At 36.1% G+C, this 17,241-nt stretch overlaps 1 protein-coding gene across 1 annotated transcript; it reads right to left on the bottom strand.

The window, feature by feature from the left end:
- Positions 1-569: 569 nt before the first annotated feature.
- Positions 570-10,059, bottom strand: LOC139979125 (uncharacterized). The gene is made up of 6 exons (XM_071989820.1): positions 9,863-10,059; positions 8,229-8,301; positions 5,646-5,804; positions 3,240-3,371; positions 1,721-1,975; positions 570-1,035 (listed from the first exon to the last, which is right to left on the bottom strand). The coding sequence occupies exons 1-6, from the start codon at positions 9,956-9,958 to the stop codon at positions 806-808; spliced, it is 945 nt and encodes a 314-aa protein (XP_071845921.1). The 5' UTR covers positions 9,959-10,059; the 3' UTR covers positions 570-805.
- Between the last annotated feature and the right edge of the window lie 7,182 nt (positions 10,060-17,241).

Here is a 17,241-nt window from a genome sequence, read left to right as displayed (position 1 = left end):
GATCTAAAATACGTACTACATACAAGATCAACTTGATAAAGAAATGAGACAAGATTTATTTCTTTAAAGGAATGTCATGATATCATGATCATAACAAACTGCAGCAGTATCTGCGGACAAAGTAATAAATACAGACAAATTACAGCTGCCTCTCTCAGGGGGTTTAAATTGGGTCATATACCAATCAATGATAATGAACATTTAACTAATTGATCACTCAGTCTTATGCAAAGTTAAAATAGGGAACATCTGCAAAATGAATTCTTCATCAATATCATATGGGTACAGATAAAGCAAGCAAGATAAAACAGATTTTTTTTTTAAAGTGCCACATTTTTAAACGTCCCCTGGAGAACACAGCTATATTTACAAATTACCTCGCAGGTCCTCATTAATACACTTGAGTGAGGAGAGCATTTGGCATGAAGTGTCATACCCCTGGACAAAATGGAATGGTCGGATCAATACTTTCAATGACCATCATTTCTTGAAGCACAAATCTATATCAATACCACTTGAAAGCAATGCCAACCCCCCCCCCCCCTCCGCCCTCCCCCTTCCAAGCAAACCAAAATGACTTGAAGAAAAACAATAGATTCAAGCAACAATAAGGATACCAAATAAACGTTACAGACATGAGTGCATGTTTCATTTATAATTTCATGTCCCATTACTTATTTTAAGTATTATAACACATGAAGGAAAATGTTAAGGGTTGCCGAAGGAGGGTACTATGTAACCCTAAGAGTGTAACAATAAAAGGCATCTTTAAAGATACTGTCCATTCATGGTGTTTTCTGATAACTCATAACGTACAAACAGCACAGAGAATATCATAACCATCTACATAAGGAGGACAGGGTAGACCACCTCCCCCAGCACTGCACTTTGCATCAGCAATATAGAGTAATGGTTCATTGTTGTCGTGGTTTGTACGGGGAATCCCCTCGGCATTTTGATCGATGCAAACAAACTGAGATTTGTAGTAAGTATAATGAGATGACATCATGTAGCCTTGGTATTCCAAAGTCCACTCTGTAACAAAGATAATTTCGGATAAATACATACTTATAAATATACACCACCGGGATTCGAACCCGGGCCCCCCGCTTTATATGCGCACACCTTAACCACTAGACTATGGACGCTGATTGTATGTCCAGAGGTTCGAAGCGGTAAGGAAGGTCGTAATTCCACTGTAGGCGTTTGTCACCTGTATCGAACAATACTATTTCTGATTTGGTGACATATTTGCCTTACTCTAGAGATCAAACATGATGCTGACCGTACGGGAAGTTTTCATGTGCGGATATTGTTCACAAATTTCGTGGAGCATTTACAAACATCAGCAAAAGCATAATTTAAACTCTAAAATAACAATTTATTAGAGGGAACGGTTCGAGCTTACGAAGTACGAAGCTAAGCTATCTTCATAGGTATTTTGCAGATGTTTTATTTTGATCTGTTTGAGACACTACAATAGGCCTAGATGCTTATTTATGATTCTTCGACATGTTTTACTTTGTTCAACACTTACTTTTGGTTGAAAAATTTTAAATTTCATACTGCACAGAAACATAATTTTTCAATGTGCAATTACGTAGCACCATGTATATATCTGCCCAAGTGCCTAAACTTTTCCCGTAGAAAGTATTGATGTTGTAGATCTATGCAATGGAGTCTTGAACATCAATTGCAAAGTTAATAACATCATCCTTACCTTGACTTCCTAAGCAGGTGTTGGTTCCAGGGATTGTTACAACAGAATGCTTGCCTGGAGACAGACACACAGCACAAGGAGCTTCACTTTGTTGGATATTCGGAGAGGTTGGAAGGGTACTCTCATATTCAACCCCATATATATTAGCACCACTACCATGGTTTGGAGGGTCAGCGAAAGTTGGTTCCAGGGGTAAGCAAAGAAAGTCCACACCAGATCCTTTTTGGTTATAGTTATTACCACTACCCATTACACCTATATAAATATAAAAAAATCATAAGAAAAGCATGGTTTCAGAAAGCTTTGAAAATGTATTGAAGAAGTTTGCAATAGGTTGTAGTTGTAGAGAGAAGAGAGTAAATTTACTAGGTCTAACATTATGGACAGTCTTCACCATGCAGTCTTCATACACAAGAACCAAAGAATCAATGCTGAAGAACCGCCATCCGTTCTTTTAAGTTGTACAATTAATGGCATCAATCAGTATTGAAAATTAGTGAACTCATTTAAGTAAGCAAATCCAATTAGGATTTGAGTGCAAGAACCGTAAAATCTATACAATCACTTTGGGTGAAGCTAGAAAAATATGGATTTTGTTCAACTATCAGAACGATTTAATTTTAACACAACCTAAGCATGACTGAGTAGAGTTGGAATCTGTCTTGAGACACATAGGCCTATAAAAAGAAAGTATGTGTTGTACATGAACAATCAACGAGATTGGTCTAATCAGCCAGAGCCATAAAAGAAAGGGTCCATCCAATCAAAATCATACAGATTGTCCAAATCAGTCATAGTCGTACAGATTGGTCCAATTATGCAAAATCATACAGACTGTTCAAATCAGTCAAAATCATACAGATTGGTTCAATCAGTCAAAATCATACAAAATTTCCATTCAGACACAACTGTACAGATTGGTCCAATCAGTCACAATCATACAGATTGGTACAATTATCATGATCATAGAGATTGGTCCAATCAGTCACAATCATACAAAATGGTCCATGCAATCTTAATCAGACATATTGTTGAAATCAGTCACCATCATACAGATTGGTCCAATCAGTCAAACCATACAAAATTGTACATTCAGAAACACAACCATACAGATTGGTCCAATCAGTTACAATCATACAGATTGGTCCAATCAGTCACAATCATACAGATTGGTCCAATCAGTCAAAATCATACACAATTGTCCATTCAGACACAATCATACAGATTGGTCCAATCAGTCACAACCATACAGATTGGTCCAATCAGTCACAATCATACAGATAATTTAATCACAATTTCAGCGCTTGCCTCCGCTACTTTCACATTAGACCAAATAATCGCATAAACTCTGCTGGATGAACATTTCGCAGACAGAGCTTGCTTCTTGGGTTACTGGTTAACAACATTTCTTTTATAATAAACCAATCAGTCGATATTGTACTGTCGTCCTTCAAAAGTACAGGTTTTATTATTACATCACATCATTGTCACATATCATTGCCTAAATATCCAGGCTCACCTTGATATACCAGTTGAGATGTGCTGGGACAAGATGTTTTTCCCCAACGAGTGTAAATAACTCCAGTCGCAGAGGATGTACTCGATTCGGCAGGAGGGACAGGTGTTTCTGGAGGACTCTGAAGAACATGATCTACAAATAATAACAAATCAATCAATATTATTATCAGATGATATGGTGGTGTTCATGTAACTCGAGTTTTAGTAAAACAAACAATTAATGAATAACATTATCGAAAGATATGTTTGAATTCTACGGGGAAAGAGTCATTCGTCGTTCTGCATACAACATTTCCATTGGCGAACCCTTGAGCTTTGATCCAATTGATTATATAGCATATGCCACTGTTTATGTAAAGCCAAATGATCAATAATTTATCTACACGATCATTTTAATCATCTTAAGGGATTTCCATTTAATTATACCAATTGCACAGAGCAGACTACCATGGATATCTGTGCTGTTCTAGTGTTATGAAATGGTGATACCATCTCTTTGATGTTACCGAAACACTCCATCGAGACACCTTACAGGGCCCCTTATATATTTACCTAGGTCATGGATTCAGTTTTCCCACGAGAAGTTTTAACTATCTTATTGAATCTTGGTACAGGGCCTTTTCCCAAAATAGATTCCATTATGTCTGTGGAACATTCGAGAAGGTTCTCTCACGTGGTATGGAAGTTTCCATAGAAAGGGGGATGGACTTCCAAACTCCCAACCAATCAGGGCAGATCAGTGCCAGCGCACTTATTTTTATATCGTTAAGTTAATACAGGATGGTCAGGTTATTGGCTGCCTACTGATTGTGCGCAGAGGGATTTTATAGAAGTAAGGTATAAAAGGGGGCATGGGTCCGCAATTCTTCACTCCGTCATCAGTTCGTCGCTTCATCATTGCTTCGTCACCATTTCATCACTCCTTCTAATTGCGTAATTGACGGAGTCAAATCATTGTAATTTTGTTTTATTTGTAAGAGAATCGACAGAGAAGAAATTATACCGAATCAATAATCAAATCCTATCTCGTCAACTTGTTTTTGTGTGAATTCATTGTTTTCGCCCGTTCGAGACATCTCCTGAAGAAGCATAAATACGGCATCAAGATAACCCCAGTACCTTTCTATCGCGAGTCCCGATATAGTATTATTATCGGAGGAGCCGGGCTCGTCACAATATTACACTAGCGTGCCGTTCTCAAGTTGCATTTTCCGGCTAAAGCCTGCATCTGCTTTTCTCTGAGAGTCATTTGCTTAAAAGATTGGTCCATATCCCGGTGGTCCTATAAATCGGATGGGGTAGCTATGTCAATATTTCACACACAGATAAAGACAGACAGACACGCAGAATTGAGATCGAAAAGATTTACTGTAATTAATGTAATTACTTGATATTATTTTACTGCAACTGTTTTCAAATGGGAAGATGTGAGGATGGCAGGAGGTCATACGAATGTTGCTTTAGGTTCAAGCAGACGTAAAGCACATCACGCAGAACAGTTACTTCCAATTTAAAAAAAAAATCCCGCATGTATCATGTGAAACTGATTGGCTTGCTTTGAGAAAAACATTTTGAAGGGAGTGTATATTACTTTATCAATCCGCCTGAAATCCATGAAAAGTAATGATATTTATTTAATATATATTTTACTAATGCTTCGTAGTAGGGAGTAAAGTGAAAAGCGTTGTACTATCAAATACGTATGTGTTGTAGTGAACAAATTGAAAAAGTATAAGGGAAGGAAAGGCCAGAGAGTGTTTTTATTTTCAGGGGAGAACTATACCATGTATTTTCTTCCTTGGAAGTCGACGATTACTTTCAATGCAGTATGGGCTTGTAAATTCTCAGATAACGCAGACTAAAACATTAGAACATTAGAAACATACTACATCGAAATTAACTGGTTCGCAATTAAAGTGTGTATTTAAAACTATAAGCAATGGCAAGAAAAGTGTCCTTTGAAGATGAAAGTATGTAATCTTTAACCAATATATTCGAGTTGAGTTCGAGTTCGAGTCACTCGAAGATCAATGTATGTCGTCCAGTTACAAAGTTGTTGACAATTGACAATTCATAATCATGGACGTTAAATATGAATCTAAGAGACTAACTTCTGTCAGCTTGCGGCTTTGATAAGCCAATGATGGTTTCTTCGCGTGTTCCTGCTTGTAGGAGGATCTAAAATACATACATACAACATACATACATCAACGCTCTCCTATGCTCCATTTTGAGTGGCGTTTCTTTACAATTTTAAAGAAATATGTTGATCGAGTAACCAAAAGACATATTTCTTGTTCAGAAGGAAGCAACATCCAAGCAAGTTTGCGATGATATTTGAAACAAGCCTAATTTAAGACGCAAGACTACTTTAAAAGGCTATACATAACGTAATAATGGCAAATACCTGCAATGGGACCGAGTATGATCTGGTCACGGCCATCACGACCAGGCATCCCTTGAGGACCAGGAGTTCCCCTGGGTCCTGGATCCCCAGGAGGACACATCACACATTGACCCAAAAAATAAGAAGCTTGCATGTTTGAGCTCATGAGGAAAGGCGACCCTGGAAGGAAGCAAGATGCCATTTCGGGCAAAACATATAACATCAATTCTACAATAATAACTACAACAAACCTATGGAATGTACGGTGGTTCTAATTGGACATGTGAGTTGTTGACTTAGCGTCCTAGCATAACGCAACACCTCGACGAGTTTTGTTTTATTTTTATTGTCGAATTGGCGAGTTAATGCTGATGTGGCATCTTGACGAAAATGATCAAATTGTTGAGTTGTTTACGTTGCTCGTTACTTGACAACACGTAAGAAACAACGATCTAAATGATATATCATCCAATAGTGAAAATGAGCATCAAAACTGACATGTTTGTCATTTTTGTCAAGTTACGTATGATGCAGCAAGTCGACAATTTGATCATTTTCGCCAAGATGTAATATTATCGTACGTTAGTTTACTTGCTAATCTGCTGCAGTTGTCACTCATTCGCCCTCTGCTTTATTCCAAATTCAGTACAAAAGATGGCGGTTAAAATACATTGCCCAAAACCCCTCATGATTAACCACATGTAAAAAACATTCTACGGATGCCCCTTGTTATTAAGGTGTCACCTACCTACATGATATCACCTATCCAAAAGAAAAATTAACATCAGGACTGACATGACAGCCTCACTACATATCGCAAGCCTACGTACAGCAAGCATTCCCAGCGTAGCAAATGAGTTTTCCAAGCAACAGCCATGTCCATATTTAATTGTAAAGACGAATTTTGAAGCAAACAGAAATTAAATTTGCACAAATGACTGACCAGTGTATGTTTCTCTAAACGTTAGTTAGCCTGATTTTACAAAGAGGAAGGAGGCGGGAGGAGAAAATTGTTAAACAGACAGAAGTTAAAGTTACATCAATCAGGGAGTTGTTCCATAACAACTACCTGCATCAATAACTGACCTCTAAATGTTAGATAGCCTGACATTTATCAAATCGGGGAGGAGGTATGGGGTAGAGGAGATATGGGGAGGTATGAGAGGGGTAAATTACTTAAGAAGATTTAATAAGAAGATACCACTAAGATCAAGGTAATTACCTACACAGGCTCTTTCAATATGTTATCCATATGTTCATAGATTTTGTATTTTATCTGTCCTTTCCATCTTGGTATTACACAGAAATAAAGGCTACATAAAATATCAAGTATGTGTACAAATTCACGGATAGAGGCAAGTATACATGCCTTAAAGAAGTGAATGTGTATTTTATACTGTTTACTATCTAACCTATCTTGTTTGTTACATAATCTACTGCTAGAATGTCTTTAATATTATTAGGATGAAACGTCAAAACGAGACAAAACCCCAACCATTATTATTGGTCTACTTCATGATAGATATAACTTTCATCAACTACTTCCCCAAACAGCAAGACAACCTCATTTCATTTGGGAGAGATTCCACAGGTTCAGTTTTTATTTCTTTACACACATAGCTGAAGACTTGATCAAGTCTAAATATCACATGATCGAGCCACACGTGCTTCAAATTTTAAAGGTGTTATAAATATATCACAATGTTTACTTTCTGCCATTGACATGGGTTTTACAAATGTTGACTTAAAATATTGAGCCTTTTAATATGACCTAATGATGGCATTGGTTTCAGTGTCAACATTATTATTATTATTAACATTATTATTATTATTATTATTATTATTATTATTATTATTATTATTAACATTATTAACATTATTAACATTATTATTATTATTATTATTATTATTATTATTATTATTATTATTATTATTATTATTATTATTATTATTATTATTATTATTATTATTAACATTATAATTATTAGTATTATTATTATTAGTATTATTAGTATAATAATAATAATTATTATTATTGTTGTTGTTATTATTGTTATTATTATTGTTATTATTATTATTATTATTATTATTATTATTATTATTATTATTATTATTATTATTATTATTATTATTATTATTATTATTATTATTATTATTATATACCTTGATAATATAAACAAAAATAGAACAGAAATTCAAATGTTTCAGGTCCTATTGGCAATATGACATTACAGGTTTACAAAATGGCAGCCCCAGGCTCGACTTTTCAACTGTATCATATCTCCCAAACGGAACAAAGTATTTCTTAGTTCTTTGGGGAGTTGTTCTTCACAAAATATTTTTGTGTCCCCATTTAAAGATAAAGAATTACTTAATAAACTTTTTAAAATGGATCACAGTAGGTCATCTGTTCTTCTGCAGCTTTAGTATTCATTTATTGATATATTATGTTATAAAGTTTTGAGGTTAGTGAATTATCTTGCTCTCATAGAATACTGAAACTACTAACAACATCTGCAGTACATCTAAGTCTGTCAACTCTTTGGTTTGTCACAATTCCATTGATAATTACGATAGCATAACGTCTATTTATAGGAATCCTACCTGCATTGGCTTGCGGAGGTAATTGACTGCCTTCTGTTCCGAGACTTCTTCTTACTCTCCTGTTATCATCTTCCTAAAACAAGAAACCAAAATTTAAAAAAACTACATGTGAACATTATTGTTTTCAAACAGAAATCAGCCTTATAAGTTAAAACATTATTACATTTTCTATGTAAGTCTAATATTTACATGCAGATTCTATACTCAATGTGTTTTAAAACCACAATTAATTTGCTATTCCTGAGGTGTATGTATATACCTGTATCGCAAATACAATATGTGATAGACTAGAATTGAATATTAAAAACACAATTAAAAGTTCCCAAACAAAATTATTTAAAGTAAACATGAAATATACATTAGTGAAATGGAATTATCGAAACTCCAGGAAAGATTTTAATGCAGCCATTTTATACTTGGTTATCTCATTTTTAAACAATTTTTGAAACCTTCCAAGGATTACACAAAGTAAGATTGCATTGGATGAAACTTAAGACCTTTTCATAGAATTTTACTCAAATACATATTAGTAGATGAACAACAGAAAATGACTGGTAAAATAACAAGGAAACTGGAAAAGAGCCAAGAACGTGTTGGCTGAAATAGGATTTCAACAATTAATCTAATGGTTTATGCCTGCACTCAGTGCCATGCACCGGATTTCAAAAATGGGGAGGGAGGCTATTGGATGGTGGGAGGGGTAGGTGAGGAAAGGCAGAGGAAGGGGTAGTTCTGTATTTTTCTGTTTTTTTTTTCAGGGAGTGTCACTACCCGACAAGCCCTATAGGTTTTTTTAGTACACTTCCTTTCACAAGTTTTGTTTCTTATCTCCTTCTATGTTATACGTCATACTTATGTTGTGATAGAACAAAAAAAATGAAATGAAATGAAATTACCAATTTCTCCCGCCCTTTTTGGTAGGATCGAACCTTGACAGATCAAAATGTAACGAATGGAGGATGTTGCCTATTCGTGGATGAATGCGGCTGCCATGTATGGGGTTTAGATATCAGATAGTAATTCGGATGCATATTTAGACTATAAATGTGGTTTTTAATTAGGTCTACACGAAAGGCTGTGCTGATAAATATCGTGCAGTTTTAAAAACCCTGCAACTGAACGTATATTTTTAGGTGTAAGTGGGTACCATGTTCTCTCCGCCCCTTCCCATTGTGCAAGCCACTGCCCAGGCTTGACCAACTGAGCTGTCCAGTACTTAGTTTGTTGCGATCCTTATGTGGCCAATTCTTTGCTGGTCCGCAGTCAGAAGCCACATTACCTCGCATACCGTGTAATTAGATATCATACTCCAATATCATTTGATATGAAATTGGCAGAGTATTTGGGACTTCAAGAGAAATTCAGCCTTTTATGCATATAAGCAAGTTAAATGATTATCTTGAAACGAGTGGGACATTATAAACAAACTTTTCACGAAATATATTTTATTAGATTTACACTTCCTTAATCTGTTGTCCAAATTATTTTTCTTGCTATAATCATTTCTCGAAAAGAAACCAGAAGCATTCACAAACTTAACAAAATCAACATCCAAAAAACAAATCTGCCTAAAATATCTTCTTTTCAATCTGAGCAAGTCAAAGCAAAGAAAAAATTGAAAACTGATAACTTACTTTTTCAACAAATTCAGTGTCTCCTTTGTGATCAGAATTTGAAGCTCGACAACCGAGAAACAAAATAAAAAGGCACAAAGTTGGCTTCCCCAACATGTTTCTTTCATATATTCACTCAAGAACTATCCAAAAGGAAAATATATCGACTTATTGAGTTGACTGAACCATTGGAACTGTTTGTGAGGTAGAAGAACTTCACCACCAGTGGAGCAGGTGGTCTCCGTGAAACTAAACCACACAAGGAAACTGTGACCCTGCTATTTTTCGACTTGTGATTGGTTAAAGCTGGTAGTAACCACCCACATGGTGACTACATTTTGACCAATGAGAACACTCAATATTTAAATACTTACTACAACAACTTGAAGAAAGCCTTGCATGGAATTATTTAGTATCCCATGTAGAAGTTCACGGAGTAAAAGGTAAGAATATTAAATCAAATGACAAACGAAGTACACAGATATGAATTTTTCGAAGCTTATCTGATGTGATTTCATAAAGAACACAATAAAAAGGACCAGGAGGTACTTATAAATATTTTGACACTACCAACATAAACAGAGTCGAAATGAATACAAACTATCAAGTAAGGGCATGCCCAATTCCGTTAACAGTGATAAAAATGAAGCAAAATTCACATCCGAGGGGAAATTGATCTTGTCAAGAATCTAGTAACAGATGAAACACTTCCAAACAAATGAAGAGTTTAAACAAATGATAAAACTGGTATATATGCTTTCCCCCCCCCCCCCACCCCCACAAAAAAACTTACAAATACATATTCTGGTGACCGATGGCATATTTGTTTGCTCCTAAGATAATGTTTTTTGCTCGCTAAACCCGATTGGGGGTTTGGCCAGCCACTGGATGCCATAATTCTTCAAGAACCTTTGAAAACATATTCTTGAACAAGATCTTATAAAAGTGGCCAAACAGGTGTATAAGATATTGAAAAGTTATTCGGATGGACAGCAAAGTCAGTAAACGGTACCGAAATTTAAACAATGACTGCTATAGCTCAGTATTTGTTACATTGAAATTATTGCTTGAAAAGAATGTCACAAACTATTACTGCAATACTTCTGGGAAAAGGCGATGTTGTAAATTAATACAATAAAGTTATTTAATCACATTGGTTCCTTGTTTTAAGGAGGTACCTGTGTTATGATAATAACTTATCCATAGATGTATTTACAGCATCACTTTACCACCATAGATTTGTATGTTTACAGAGATTCGAAAATGTCACGTCCGCACACACACATGCATACACCCACACGCACAAATACACACATACATACATCCGACCTGGAGGAAATTCGTTTGTCTTTATATGCCACAAAAAGGATAAAATCAAGGAGACAGTACGTCCCGTCACATTTATCTATAACGGAATCTAATTTCTTCTTGGTATTCTCTTTACTTTCTCACTTGAAAAAAAGGATATATAATACAAAATTTCATTCAATTATAGTGAAAGGTAAAATAGGCCTATATATACAAACGAATTTAAACAAAGAACTTACACAAACTTCTCTTGAGATCCCAAAGTCACTTTCCCGGCTTGTATCGGAAACGTTTGTTGTTTGGGAGCCATATAAAGTTACTTGGTATTCATGTTACTTTATACGACTGTCAGTTAAACATTGATAGCTAAATTCTAGATTAGCGTGTAGACAGAATTTCAAAGCGCTATTTTCTCTAAATGACATATTCTTGTATAATAACTTTTTTCGTCGTTCATTGCTTTAAGAATTCTCCATGCAAGATTATTTCAAGCATTTCGTTTAAATATGTATTTGATGGTATTCAACATCATTTGTCCTTGACTTAAAAACGGAATGTAAACACGCTGCTATTTTGTCCCATCGGTTGAAATACATTTACCGTTTCACACACATTGCTTTTGATTTGATTTCAAATTTATTATATCCATAAAAAAGTACTTACATGCTAGCAATAAAATATGAATAATTGTACATCAAAAAAAGGAACGAGGAGAAATTCAAAACTTACAAAAGAATATAACGGCTAAATAACAATAAAAAAGATTAGTCTAAGAAAGAAATAGGGAACTTAAAGTAAATTCATACCCCCCCCCCCCCACCACCCCACAAAGAAAGTATCAATAATCGGTATGAATATTCTTTTGGCAATTTCTTCCAAAGCTTGTCACCTCACGTAATCAATATTTCATTGCAAATATGTCGAATTCTTATTGATGGTGAGTTCTTTGAACGTTTGAATCAGAAACTACGGATCAAAGCATATGAGGTGTATTCGATTATTAAATTACTACACTTCAAACTTGCCTTAGAATTAGGTTAAATGACATGTAACCATTTCCAGTTAGGTCAAGGAAACTCTGTCTTCGATCGAGGAATTTTCTTCAAACTAAACAAGATTATTTACAAACTAGGTTCACATTCGGCTATAAATTAATTGTCTTAGCTACTTTAGGGATTTCAAAACATAAAGTTTATAATATAAGTATGTAATAAAAATAATGTGATAAAAAAATCACTGCGTCGACTATGAAACAAATTAATTCATCATGGTTTTTTTTCAAAAATGGGTCTTTTTAAAAGTATTCTTAAAATATTCAAAAACGTTAAATATTAATTTTAATGATAAAGTGAAACGATCTTTGGCAATTATGCAAGAGAATCTTTCAAAAATGTATTCAATATAATTCAAGGAAATCTCTCGACACACTAAGGAATGAAAAAGACTTTTATCCATACTCGTTCGTTTGGAGGTACCGTATACAATTTGAGTCAAAAACGGTTTCACCAAAATTTCGTTACCCAGTCATTGGTTAACATTTTTGTTTTCTCATTAATTCTTATTCCATTCTATGCCACTTTCTCCTCAACACTCTAACAAGGTTTTTCTTCTTTTTTATTTCATCGAAGAACTTAAGAAGACTGTTTCTGAAGCGAGACTGTTTTACCAGAGAAATGCGAAAATTTAACATGCATAACATGTGTTTCTTTTCTACCAATCTTGTGTTAGGTAGTTAAACGGAACTTTTTATCTCGTGAATGTCGATAGGCTCATCGTTCGCAATCAATTAAGCTCCTATACGCACAGAAAAGGTTAATTAATTCCCAAGATTACCTTTGATTTCAGTAATTCAATTATTTTCTATGTAACTTAGAGGGCGGGTAATCAAATTAGTAGGCTGCATACTATATATATATATATATATATAGTTAAGTCTACCACAATGTCTGGTTACCTTGGTATTTGCCGTAACTATAGTTATACAGCTTAATAATTGGATTACCCGCCGTCTAAGTTAATGTCATTTGGAACAAATGACGAATTGAATTAGGGGGAATCAACAAAAGAACTAGTAATAAACAAGTATTACATCATACTTCGTTAAGCATTTGTTTAATTGAATTTCAACTTACTCGCCATGCATTTATAGGATTAATGGCATAAACACTCCCCCTCCCTTCCACCCCCACACACACTTTACTCACCCTGTCAATGTCATGATAAAGACGTAACTTTTATATCTGTCGCAAGGATGCATGGAGATTCGTCCTGGCTGTATTATTGTCTACACATGCTGTGATTGGTTGTAGAGCTCAACTCCAGCCTTTCTTCCATCCATCCTTCCCCTCTCCTATAAGCAAGAAGCTAACACGGACCTAACTGTTGATACAATAACTATTTTCATTGTTATAATGAAAAAGTACACTTTTGTTGAATCATGGAAACAATAGTACAGTAATTACGAAGTATCCTCTCCTGGAATTTGTTGTACAGAAGCCACATAGGATCCAGTCTTTGGGAAGTTTTGGGGTGATTTGATGGTTTCCTCTCCCATGTAGGTTAAGTCAAATTGCACCTCGACGTTTGTGTCCCCCCCCCCCCCCATCCTGCCACCAGCCACCCGGAGATAAGCACCCTCTTTCGCAGGTCCTGGTACGGCACGCCTCATATTTTTTGAAAGCACCCAAATAGAAGTCATTGCGTTGTATAAGCGAGTGATAACATAATAGACCGGCAGCCCAGTGCACTTTGATCAAACGAACGAGGTACCAATATCTGAGTATTGGAACATTTGTGGAAAAACCCAGTATATCCAAAAGTGGATGTCTGCCGTGGTCGCTCTGCTGCATGTGGCCCCTGGGGCCGGTTAAAGGGGGCCCAAAAATGCATCTGATCAAACGAACGAGGTACCACTTGAAACCAATGTCAACTTAATGCATGAATGCCACATAGTACTGAATGGCCCATGCCAGACAAATTTTCTGCTGCAAAGGGCCCGCCAGACGCCCAAGAAGGGCCCCTAAAAAATGCATCTGATCAAACGAACGAGGTACCACTTGAAACCAATGTCAACTTAATGCATGAATGCCACAAAGTACTGAATGGCCTATGCCAGACAAATTTTCTGCTGCTAAGGGCCCGCCAGACGCCCCCAAATATGGCCCAAATGCCCATAAGCGTAGCATTGACCCAGATTAAATATGCAAGGTACCACTCAAAACCGGTTTGGAATGTTCGGGTTGATCTTACAGACTATGGAAATCATCATGCCAGACAAATTTTCTGCTACAAAGGGCCCGCAAAAAGACGCCCCAAAAGGGCCCCTAAAAATGCATTTGATCAAACGAACGAGGTACCACTTGAAACCAATGTCAACTTAATGTATGGATGCCACAAAGTACTGAATGGCCCATGCCAGACAAATTTTCTGCTGCTAAGGGCCCGCCAGACGCCCCCAAATATGGCCCAAATGCCCGTTAGCGTAGCATTGACCCAGATTAAATATGCAAGGTACCACTCAAAACCGGTTTGGAATGCTCGGGTTGATCTTACAGACTATGGAAATCATCATGCCAGACAAATTTTCTGCTACAAAGGGCCCGCAAAAAGACGCCCCAAAAGGGCCCCTAAAAATGCATTTGATCAAACGAACGAGGTACCACTTGAAACCAATGTCAACTTAATGCATGAATGCCACAAAGTACTGAATGGCCTATGCCAGACAAATTTTCTGCTGCTAAGGGCCCGCCAGACGCCCCCAAATATGGCCCAAAATGCCCATTATCGTAGCATTGACCCAGATTAAATATGCAAGGTACCACTCAAAACCGGTTTGGAACCACACAAAAACAATATTAAATGCAAAGGTACTTTCCACAGAGTAAAGAACTGCCAATGCAAGACAAATTTTCTTCTGCATAGGTCCCACCAGATAGAAAGAATAGGTGGCCCAATGTGGCCCTATATATGGGTCTAAAGAATTGGATATATGTGCCTTGTAACATGACATTTCAAGCTCATGATTATATTGTTTCCAGCATAAATTGGAGTTACTGTACACAAGACCAGTGTTTTATCTTATTTAGCTATTCACTGCTCTAAGCAAAATAAAGATAACACTTTCACCTAAGCCTCTAAATATTTTGGGATTTGCTGGCCTGGGCAAAAATTACAGTTCCCCACATTATAATTCTAACACTCTGAGGAAGAGTCTTGCCTGGCTTGGATCCACAGAACTACGGTTGGAAGAGCAAGAATGGGTGCTACAGCCCTGAATGGTTTGAGGGACCGGCTCTCCCAGATCATCTATTCCAAGAGGGGGAACTGAGCGAAGATTTTCAAAGTAGCCGACCAGACGTGGCTTCCGAGTTTGATGCCGATGATTCAAGTACTGAACCATCTTGGAGTGATGACTCCGACAATGAAACATAGATTTGAGCTTCCATTGTCTTTTTAGAATCAAGTTCATGGGAATACTTAATTTTCATACACTTACTAAGGATTCTTTTGAGATCTGTCTGAATGGCAAATGAAGTGTCTTTTTACAATGCACACACTCCAGTGTTTAATCACTGTCAAGAGACATGAATTCTCAGTTGTTATACTTCGAACCTAACATGTGTCATGTTCAGAGTAACCACATAGTGATCTTTTGTTACTATCTTTGCCAATTATGATTTTAGTACATTTTAAACTAGCAAGATGACTTTCTTGAAAGGTAAAAGATTCCTTCATAGATGAAAACAAAAACCCTCATCTAGCATTCATATTTCTGAAAAATGGATGCCACATCTATTTGTTGGACTTGTTACAAGCTATTCGAATTGAATTAGTGTAATGATGGAAGTTCTAAAAGACCAAGATGGAGTAATATAGGCCAATTACTCATTTTATATTTTGTATCAAGGAATGGAGTCATACGTGGTGATATCAGTATTTGTTTGTTCAATCTTAGCATTTTAAGTCCTTTAAAGAGTGTACCTAGCATAAAGGTACATATACATTTCTATGCTTCAATTATGTATCTTTTAAAAACCATATTGGACAGTTTCAACCCAAACCTTTATCGTTAAGTACACGTTATAAAGCATTTTCACCATTGTTTGATAATTGTTTCTTTGTCTGAGCTTAAGAAACAAAACAATCTCTTTTGTTCGACTACATGTATGTCTTAAGATGACACTTAAGCGTTCTTTCTCAAGATTTTAAACTTTGTAGATTTACAATGCTAACGTAAACACAGTGTTTTAAGATACAAAATGATTTTGGGTTTCTTATTTACAATACATAAACTGATTTTAATCTGCTCCAGTGTTTCCAGCGAAACAAAGTAACTGCCAAGTTAAACACTGCTCACGATACAAAGTACTGACTGGATAAAAGGAAAAAGAATGGATAAAAGGAAAAAGAATGGATTTGAGAATGCATTATAACTGTCAGGATCTCCCTCAAAGACTGAGTTCGCGTCATTTTTGTTTTGCTCAATGAAATGTTCAGTAATGGATACACCTACTAGTATACTAATCTCATTATTCCATTGGCCTATGTAGCGGGAAGGAATTTGAATAATTCAGGATGTTCTTGATTGTTATAGATTGGTTTCTTGTGGTATCTTAACTATTTAAACTGCATATTTTTTTTTTACATGTGGTGGGCACTTTGCAGAAGAAAATTTGTATTGTATTGGCATTTCTTTACTCTGTGGAATGCTACAAATGTCATGTCACAAGGCACATAAAGTCTGCATCGATATACAATTCATTAGGCCCATATAGGGCCGCATTGGGCCACCTATACTTTCTATCTGGTGGGACCTATGCAGAAGAAAATTTGTCTTGCATTGGCAGTTCTTTACTCTGTGGAAAGTACCTTTGCATTTAATATTGGTTTTGTGTGGTACCAACTATGATTGATCATAGCCCATTTGGGGGCCCTTTTTTAGTGTGTCTGTTAGCCCGTTTGTAGCAGAAAATTTGTCTGGCATGATGATTTCCATAGTCTGTAAGATCAACCCGAACATTCCAAACCGGTTTTGAGTGGTACCTTGCATATTTAATCTGGGTCAATGCTACGCTAACGGGCATTTGGGCCAT

Source organism: Apostichopus japonicus, chromosome 13 (assembly GCF_037975245.1).
Source record: "Apostichopus japonicus isolate 1M-3 chromosome 13, ASM3797524v1, whole genome shotgun sequence".
In the NCBI taxonomy this organism is placed as follows: Eukaryota; Metazoa; Echinodermata; class Holothuroidea; order Aspidochirotida; family Stichopodidae; genus Apostichopus; species Apostichopus japonicus.
This window is presented reverse-complemented; position numbering and strand designations above follow the sequence as displayed.